Source organism: Antrostomus carolinensis, unplaced genomic scaffold (assembly GCF_000700745.2).
Source record: "Antrostomus carolinensis isolate BGI_N321 unplaced genomic scaffold, ASM70074v2 scaffold19807, whole genome shotgun sequence".
Lineage (NCBI taxonomy): Eukaryota > Metazoa > Chordata > Aves > Caprimulgiformes > Caprimulgidae > Antrostomus > Antrostomus carolinensis.
This window is the reverse complement of record NW_010328272.1, coordinates 19,923-29,892: the sequence shown is the minus strand read 5'-3', so window position 1 is coordinate 29,892 and position 9,970 is coordinate 19,923. Positions and strand designations below refer to the sequence as shown.

Here is a 9,970-nt window from a genome sequence, read left to right as displayed (position 1 = left end):
GAAAGGAGCAGAAAGGAAGGAGAAACATCACAAGTTAAGGAAAAGCCTTTACCACAGTCACAGTCATCTGACAGTGCTCTCGTCTTTCCTGCTGCTGATGTTAAAGATGACAAAAAAGAAAATACAACGGAAGAGGAACAAGAAGGTAAAATAAAATTAAGTTTATTCATTCAGCATTTGTTTAAGAGCTCATGAAAGTAACTGTAAATGTTTATGTTGAAAATGAATACTTACTGCTTAATTCCTTGCATAACTTTTCAGGCACTATTAGAATTCAGAGGAAAGAATTTGAGCTTAGTCTTGTCTCCTATATATAAGAAATAGAGCATTAAAAAAATTCTAGTGTGAAACTTCATGAAAGAGGTCCTCATGTGATCTCGAGTAGAGAACATGCACAAAACTGCCTGGGTGGGACTATGGGGAGGGACTATTATTGGGGTGATTGTTTCTGTGACAGTCTATAGAGAAATTCTAAAGAACGTTGGGAGCAGATCTGAAGTTTGAACTAAGTATTATAAACAGGTCTAAGTAAATGTTGTCTTGAATTTTCTTGTAATTGCAGTAATTGTAAATGTGTTAAACAAGGACCCTTCTCCAGATTCCTCACAGAGCTTAAAGGTAAGAAACAAAGTAGTTATCGAGAAGACTTCCTTTTCCTTTGAAGGACTGAACACACAGGTAGTTAAGGTAATAAATTTCTGTCCTAACTTGGTAATCACTGTAACTGTATTATAGTTTTTACATGTCAGAAAAGTACAGGTGAGTAAACCCGTTTATTTTCAGTTGGAACAACTAGTCAATAACCTGTAAGAGCACATTAAGTGTGATTAGGCAAAGCCAGCATCTCTCGTGCAATTTTCCTTTTTCTTTTTTAGGTGGAAGAACCTGAAAAAGCAATTCCACAAGATATTGTGCCTCAAGAAACTTTATTTTCTGAAGCTAGTGCCCCCAAGACTAAGGGGGAGGAAGGAGGAGAGGAAGATACATGGAAGAAAGAACAAGCTTATTTGAAAGCCTTATCGGATCAGTATTGTATTGAAAAATATCAAGATAGTTATGATTTGATGTGTGAGTAGAACTGATGGAACAGTAGATCAGTAGAAGATGTGGTAAACTTAAGCAAGAAAGCTGAGTGCCAGCAAAAATACCTGAATTACCAGTAAATTACCAATATTATGAACTGCAGTATCCAAATAATTTGCTTGTAGGCACAAAGATGAGAAATACATTTTGACACAGTATGGTTTTCTAACTTAGGGGAGATTGTAGAGTTTAATAGAAACAGATTATAAAGTTGCTTAAATATAATAACTTACAATGTTTATGTATTTTTAATTTTAGCAGAACTACCGGTTTCTCATCTCTTGCACCACGTGATACCAAGATCGTACACTTTTCCTGTGGATCCCATGGTACAGTCAGCAACAGATGAGACGGCTGTACAGCTGAGTGAGCTCTTATCTCTGCCAGTGCTGATGAAACGTTCAATCACTGCTCCACTCGTATCTCAGTGAGTATTTGTTAGAAATAGTGAATCCATAATTTAGCAATTAATGTTGTGTTCTTTATTAGTTCCTTTTCAAGACAAGAGTTGCACATAGATCTGTTCTTTGAAATTTTCTCTTTTTTCCCAGAAGTGGTTCAGTGGATGGTCCATTACTAACTAAAAAGTTCAGATTTACATTATCAGTAGTAATATAAATGTATATTTTTATGTGTGAGTTAAAAATTTGAAGGTCTGTTTGAAATACAAGGGCTTGGAGGGAAGTGTTTGCTCTCAGACTCATGGATTATGCAGCAGTGGTTTTGACACCATTGGTTTCCTTGTACCTTTAAAAAGAAGGTGTATTATTTATGATGCTTGTGCTAGTTTTTATTTGGCAGATGAAAGATAAGGGGAGAAAAAAGAAAAATCTTTTGATTATATGAAAACTCATGCATATTGATCAAGATATATTTTATGTTTCTATGGGAACTCCAGTTCAAGGCTGTTTTGAAGTTTAATAGAAGCTGTTCTTGTTACTATTGGAATGTATAGGGAAACCACATATTTGTTGGACCATTTTATTAGTATATTTAATGATGTTTTAAAGGAAAATTTTTGTTACTATGTACAAAATTAATTTCTATTATGAAAACAGTTACTCACAGATGTGCTGAAATGCTTCCTGTTTTAGAATCTTACTTTCTTGTAAGTTTGGATCTCCATTTACTGACCCTAAATATGCTATATTCAAAGTTTGGTCTGTAGAAAGATCTAATTATCTAACTTAATTTTAAACATCCAGATTGGCCACCAGAATGATCTGTGTACAGATCCATGTAATCAGCAAAGCAAAGTGAGCCTGAGTTATGTGCTGGCAGAATTGACCTATCCCTGATAGGCAACTTAAATTATTTAAAGCTAGAGCTTAAATACCTACACTCTACTGCAAACTGTAGTATAGCTGTGCCCTGAATATCTAGTGTGAGAGCTCTGCCAATATTCTTCTCAGGGATTTAATAGTCTTTCTTCATGTGTTGGTGTAGGTGACAGAGATAAGACAGAAGGCTATTGCTCCAGGCCCAGCAGCATGTTCTAAAGATCATTATAGCCAGTCTTAAAATACTTTTACAGTACTGTTCAAAACACAGTTTTCTGAAGTGGTAGGTTTTAATTATGGTATATCCTGGATGAAGATATTTTTGTCTCCTTTTTTTTCCCTTATGTGAATATCATCCTGTCTTGGATATCAGAGTTAAGTACTGGAGCATTAATCTGATGTAGCCACAGCTGAATGTTAACAGTAAGGAAGGAGTTGCTTGTAAGAATAAAACCTTTTCTGTGTTTCTGTGTTTTTATTCTTAGTGTTTCTCTCGTGAACAAAGCAATAGTTGATTACTATTTTGTGGAACTGAATGTAGAGAAGCATTTTGAAGCACTGAGACACTTTTTATTAATGGAAGACGGGGAGTTTGCTCAGTCGCTCAGTGACCTGCTGTTTGAGAAGGTATCTATCTGCTTCATTATCTTAACTCTTTTTTTATCTTGGGTTGTCTGCTTTAGCTTGACACCTCTGGGTTAATTTGGATGTGAATGAGGGAATGGTGTGAATGAAAATCCTGGCTTGGGCTGTTTTCCTCTTTTGTGCCATGTCAGGAAGTCTTGTAGCAAGGAACTCTGTTGATGTTGTAAGGACTGAGGCAAAAGAAGGTCTTTGCTTGGGAGGGATGCCCATGCCCAAGGAAGTACCAAGGAAAAGACTAATATTTCCTACTGCTAATCCCAGCAATAGAGAGAGTACAAGAATTTGGCACATTGAGGATAATAATTTCAAACTTTTGACAGATACACAGTCATGGAAGGGTATTTCACTTTTTCCTGTGTAAACTGCTGCACTGTTCTTCTGTCCCCTCCCATCTGCTGGCAACAAGGCTGGAAGAGCCCGTTGCCATTTGATAAAATCCAGCAGAAAGTCCTGTGTTGCAAATTATCTACTCTTATCTCAAGTATTCTATAGAGCAGAGGGGAGGACATCTGAAGAGAGTGCTGGTCCCTCTGATGAGACAGTATTTTCATGATTTAGTCCTGTGTTCATGGGGAAGACAACAAGGCAGGAGAGGTAGCCTGGGTTAATATAACTGGTTGCCACTGGAGCTATGTGGCTGTAGGACAGTTAATGCATTTCTCTGAATCCTAAGAATGCTTTAGACCCAACTAGGGGAAGCACTGGGGGATTTAGACGTAATGAATAGCTTCATTTGTAAACCTCTGAGGGTGCTCAGTTGATGAGACAGGCAGATTGGAGTCAGATAGATAATACCAGTCCTGTTGCTGGCTTTCTGCCCCTCTAAAGGCTGCATTCCCTGCAGTGGGGGTGTGCAGCAGCTCCTGAACCACAGCAAACTGCAGTCAGCATATCAAAATAAATCAGTACAGGTATGAGATTACCTTCATGCTGTGAACAGCAGATCATGCTAAAGTTGCTTCTTATGCTGTTTATGCATCCCTACAGCAGAAGTAGGAACTTCCAGTCAGAATGGTGGAGCAGGGCCGGACAGTCACCACTTCACCACTCTGCTTGAATTCACCTGTGTTCAGAAGCCAAGACTCTTTATTAATGTTGTGTAATTAGGAATTTATTTTTTTTTCTTTTTTTACCTCTAGCTTGGATCAGGACAAACACCCGGTGAATTGCTGAATCCACTGGTTCTTAATTCTATCCTAAATAAAGCATTACAGTACAGTCTTCATGGTGACACCCAGCTTGCTTCCAATCTTTCTTTTGCACTCAAGTACCTTCCAGAAGTGTTTAAGCCCAATGCGCCTGATGCTCTGAGTTGCTTAGAGCTAAGGTACAAGGTAAGAAAGCATGGAAAAAGGTAGTAGTACTGCAATTATACCATGGTTCTTATGTACCATAGTAGAGTGACTATGTTCTTAATAATGGAATACCTTTACGAATGGAGTAAAAAAATTGTGTAATGGAAACTACAGGACTTACTTAGCCTGGCCATTGCATTACATTTTACATATGTTAATTTGTATGTCCCCGAAATACTTGTATCTGAAATATTCCTATAATTTCTAACACAAAAATGCAGTATGATCAGCACTCTTACTTCTTCTAGGTTGACTGGCCTCTGAACATTGTCATTACTGAGAGCTGCATGAATAAATACAACAAGATCTTCTCCTTTTTGCTTCAGCTGAAGCACATGGTGTGGACTCTCAAGGATGTTTGGTTTCACTTAAAACGCACTGGTAAGTATGATGAGTGAACTAGAGAGCGTCCTGTTTAAAATGCTTTTAGCACCCTGAGCTAGACACTTGCTTATCAACAGCCATGTTAAGCTTCAAGAGCCACAATTTTTTTAAGGAAAATTCCTTGGCATTTTAAACAGATTCTACTAACAGAAACCTTAATTCCTTTAAAAATCCTGATTTTAGACAGTCTCCATGGGTGCTGAGGATAAATATGTTCCTGTTTTTATTTTCAGCTTTAGTGAGTCGTGCATCAAATTCTGTTCAGTTTCGACAGCTCCAGCTGTATAAACATGAAATGCAGCATTTTGTGAAAGTTATTCAAGGTTACATTGCTAATCAGATTCTTCATGTCACATGGTGTGAATTTGGAAACAAACTGTCTTCTGTAGGCAACCTGGAAGAAATTCACAGAACACACGCTGAATACCTCAACAAAGCAATTTTCAGGCAAGCTACCACACTTATTTTTACTTCAAATATTTAAGTTAATGGAGGTGCCAGTCTAGCCTAACCTATTTGTGCAGAACTGACTTCTACCTGACATACTAAGTGGTCTTTACATACGAAAGTGTTCTTAGGTAAGAGAAACAAATGGCACATTATGAGGTCCATACACTGATGCTTTTCCTCTGTTACTCATCCTGTTCCTTAGACTCCTTGGAGCTGCCCCTAGCTCCTGTTCACCCTGCCTCTGCAAGCTTCAGGTCCGCTCAGGACTAAGGGCACGCTTGCCACAGTTCTGTTTTTCTTTCAGCCCATTCTTGTCGTAGCCTTCGTAAATGAATGCTGTTTCATTCAGCACTGGCAGTGTGCACAAGTAAGCCTAGATGAAGGATTGTAAAATGCTTCTTCTATACATTGTATGTGCCTTTAATATGTATGCAGTGACCAGGATGAGACTTTGAAGGAACAAATGTGACCTGATGCATCTGTCCAGATTTATGAGCAATGCAAAAGACACGTCTTTTAGGAATCACAAGCTTTTAGCCCTTTTGTTACTCTATATGAGGCAGAAGGGTGGTGTGAATAAGAGGAGAGGAGCTAGGGTTTATTTGGTTTCTTCTTAAAGAGTGTGCACTGGAATGACACAATGGGGAGATGGAGGGAGAAGAGATTCTAAAGAGCATAAATTATAAGCAAGAAAAGAAATCTGTCCTTTCATGTTTTTCTCTTTCAGTTTTAATGAGAAAAAACTTGCGTAAAGCTGTTATTTGGCTACCGGGTGATGGGATGAGAGAGGATTAAAGTTTAAGGAAACTTAGAGCATGTTAGTGCTTTTAAATGTCATATCAGATGCAGATGTCATTCTAGAAATCAGATACACCAGTGCAAATATCAGTTTCTTGGAAGTAGAAGCAAACTGTTAAGTTTAGGCACCTTTTTAAAAATTGCCATTATAGTTGGCTGCAGTCTTGTGGATTTTTTTTTTTTAAAGCAATTAAAGAGGAAACCTAAAGGATTGTCACCCCTTTGTATCTGTCTTCCTACAACCAATAAAGTTGTTTTTGATCTGTTAGGGGTCTGTTGACAGAGAAGGCAGCCCCTGTGATGAACATTATACATAGCATCTTCAGCCTCATCTTGAAGTTCCGCAGCCAGCTGATCTCTCAGTCATGGAGCTTCGATGCAGGGAAGCAAATGGCTGTTCATCCCAACTTTGGTCTGATGCAGCAGTCGTACAGTACCTTCAAGTATTACTCCCACTTCTTATTCAAAGGTAAGAAATTGCATAAATTCTAGGCAGAAGAAAATGTCAACTGACAACTGAAAAAATGACAAAGAGGTTTTGGAAGTATAAGGTAAAAGTAGGAAGATATGTGTACTTAGTGTGTGAGAAAATTGAGTTCCTAAATGAAAACTGCATTACTGTGATTTGCAAAGATATGCATATCCATCAATTAAAATTTCCACCCAAGAAATCTAACAGCCCAAAACTGACCATAAATTTTTGCTAATTTGCAAAATAAGTATTTGTTATTTAGTTCTATATATGTGCTTATATTTTCCTTTTCTCTGGAATTGAGTTCTAGACCTTTTTATTGGCAACAATGATGGATAGTTAGATACCACTTAGAAGTAATTTTGGATATATCTGCAGTAGTTGAGTATTACTGTTTTTATGAGATTTGAAAATTCTGACTCCCATGTTAGACTAAAGCTCAGAGAGCTTCCTAGCACTAGTTGGAGCTTATATCCAGTGCTCCAGGCAAGTGTTTTTCAGCTGCACAGATCATTTGCCAAATGTTCTTTCCTTTAACATAACATTTCTTCTGACTGTCAGCTTACCCTGTAAAGTGAAGAAACAGTTGATCTGTCTTTCCTCTCCATTTCTCTTTCAGATCTTGCTTGTGTTTTTAGTAGAAGTTACTTATCCTTCCCCTGAGCAAAGAGGTGGTTCATGGGGTTTGGGGTTGGTTTTTTGGGTTTGTTTTTTTTTAGAAATCCCTTAATTCCTGAAGGGAGTGCAACTGTTTTCCTTAGATCTCTTTTTCTAGAATATTTTCTAGTCAGACTATATTCCTCAGGAAATGAGCTGCCCTTTTTATTCTTTAAGGGTGTCCAAAAATGGTGTCAAAGGACCAAAAACAGGTATTTCAGGATGAGTTAGAATGGCTGCTTCCAAATTCTACAGGAAGTCAGAACACCTCTGGGAGCCACCTAAGCCCATACTACGAGATCTATGGTTGCTTCATGGACAGAGATTATTAGACCATTCCGTAAGGAAATTTGCTGAGTGACCTAGTTCTTTACACCCTCTTCATTAAGCACTACAAAACAAACATGTGCTTGTTCATCTACACTTGTTCCTTCAGTCACCACGTAATGTAAAATACCCTCTTTCACAAAGGGGATGATCCAGAATCCATTGAAAGCCAATACAAAGTAGTCTGGACTTCAATGGCTTTGGCTCAGGCCCTAACTTCTAACTATACACTTCCCTTCTTCCTTGCATGTTACTGCTGCTTGCTAATTCCCTTTATATTAGTGCATGGGATGTCTGTGAGCTTAGGGAGTTTCTGTTGCCTTTTTCCTTTGTTATTAAGGACATTTAGAGCAGTCAGATTGTTCGTTCATAGAGCTTGAGGGCTTTGCTCCAGGAATTTCTCTTTGGTTTCCTCTCTCACAATGGACTTTACTCAAGAAAAACTTCAGCAGAGCTGCTTCTTTCACAGAGGTCACCAGAGGACCTAAACATACTTCCTGGTCAGTTGAAATTCTGATAAGAACACACTGTCTTGTTGTGAAAGTAGCTTGAGAAAGCATTTCCTTATAGAATGTTTCACTTAGAACTGACACGTAATCCTTCTCTTGCGTCTTAATTGAAATATTTTGTAATTCCAGAAAGAGATACTGGGCCTTTCTTATGCAAAAATATGTATTTGCTTCCATTGTCTTCAGATTTCTGCATTAGGGTTTTTTGTTTTCTATTTTTTTTTCCTATCAAAGTGCACAGATACTGTCAAGGCCGACTTTAGAATCTCAATGTGAGCTAAAGTTTATTTGTTTTTCTTCCAGTGGTAACAAAGCTTGTAAACAGGGGATACCAACCGCATTTGGAGGACTTTCTACTGCGAATCAATTTTAATAACTACTACAAGGATAACTGAACTCTGTAGAGTAAGGATCACTGTTAGCATGGTAACACAGAAACAAATAAACCTATATGCTTATGATGTATAGAAGCTTATGCAAATGCCATGCAAGAGGCATTTTTCTTCAGTGAAATAACCTGCCACCTAATAGCTTGAAGAATATAACCACCACCCTCAGAGAATGATGATGCTTAAACTCTACCACACCTACCCCTTTTTTGATTTACTGAGAATTGATGTTGTCATTATTGCAAAGATAGAAGAGCTGAGTGCCTGGTCTTAACAGGGCAGAGATCGCAAAACTGTATATCTGTGAATGTGTAAATGTTGTATTTTCAGTGGTGTGAATTTCCTCCAATGTAAATACATGTATGTGAAATAAATTAAGACACTTTCTAAAACTTTTGAGATTAGTATGAGGTACAAACGTTCAGACAGACATAAATACCTATTATTTGATGTGTTTTATTTTCAAATTGATATTAATTCACATAACTAATTTCTTCAAGGCTATTAGTCACAGGGGAAGGGGCCATGATAAAAACACCTTGTGCTGAGGAGACTTGCTAGGAGAAACAGTATTTGATTATGCAAGTACTTGGTAATTGTTGGATCACTTGTGCAAAAATCGGTTTCCTTATCCCTGATTTAAGCTGTACACCTTATTTTGTGGTGATTATGCAAAACAGAAATCCAGCATCGTTAAAGTAAAACAAAGCTCTAATTCCAAATATATTCCAACTATTGCTTTCAGCTGCAGGATCACATTTTCAGTTTGCTAATGATTTTCCTTCTCGTTGTTTTTTGGTTTTTTTCCTTCTATATTGTGAAAAGAGACAATTGAACTTACAACTTCACAGTATGAGAATGGTGCAGAGAGGCAGTCTGCTTTGAAATATTTTGAGATCCTGGAGCCCCAGTTGCTTAAAATGTGGATATATTAATCAGGAGCTCACTGATTTATGGCCACTTATTTAAAAGTAGAGGCACAGCTAACATATTACTAGTACTATAATTATTTTCTGATGATGTGTAGGTAGTTCTATGGTTTTTTTTTCTGAAACAGAAATTAAGCATTAGAGTCAGAATATAGCAAGTGTTTCTGCTCTAGTACCAAAGTCAGTATAAAAATGTGGTAATGCACAGTTGTAACCTGCATCTTCTGTTCCATTTCTCTAGCTGTGCTGTATTTAACTAGCTTCCTTCTCTTCTACAGAATAGGAGAATGAAAGAGCAAGTGGCAGATTGAGCTGTGCTGTTGCTGGGCAGGTGGAGAGCTGTTGGTCTACCTGACTTGCTTTTCAGGAGCTCAGAAGGCCAGGTGCGTATGTGCAAGCTTTTGCCTCCTGTTGCCGGCTGATGCCTTGTCCTGACACACAGCTCCCCACTAGAGAGCAGCCACACAGCTTCTGCAGGGAGCGAGTAGCTGATGTTTGGGACCTTGGAGCTTGGCACCGCAGTGTAGCTGTAGAAAGAGATAGTTTCAGCTTTCCCATGAACCCAGTCTAACTGCTGGAGGAAGGCCACACTGCCCACCTGCAGTCAGCGCTCTGAAATGCCTCAAGTGCCTTAGCTGGCCATTGACACAGGCAGGAAAGAGAGGGTAGGAAGGGGGAAAAGAGGAAAAAGT

The 9,970-nt window shown here is 38.3% G+C and overlaps 1 protein-coding gene across 1 annotated transcript in view; it reads left to right on the top strand.

The window, feature by feature from the left end:
* TUBGCP6 (tubulin gamma complex component 6) overlaps positions 1-8,741 on the top strand; it is a 23,698-nt gene extending 14,957 nt beyond the window's left edge. Inside the window, exons 16-25 of the mRNA XM_010172200.2 lie at positions 1-145; positions 563-618; positions 876-1,068; positions 1,342-1,510; positions 2,849-2,990; positions 4,148-4,342; positions 4,612-4,744; positions 4,981-5,194; positions 6,265-6,464; positions 8,264-8,741. The exon at positions 1-145 is cut by the window's left edge and continues 1,161 nt beyond it. Of these exons, the coding sequence (XP_010170502.1) occupies positions 1-145; positions 563-618; positions 876-1,068; positions 1,342-1,510; positions 2,849-2,990; positions 4,148-4,342; positions 4,612-4,744; positions 4,981-5,194; positions 6,265-6,464; positions 8,264-8,355 (1,539 nt within the window). The 3' untranslated portion in view covers positions 8,356-8,741. The remainder of the gene's footprint in view (positions 146-562; positions 619-875; positions 1,069-1,341; positions 1,511-2,848; positions 2,991-4,147; positions 4,343-4,611; positions 4,745-4,980; positions 5,195-6,264; positions 6,465-8,263) is intronic.
* The last annotated feature ends 1,229 nt before the right edge of the window (positions 8,742-9,970 follow it).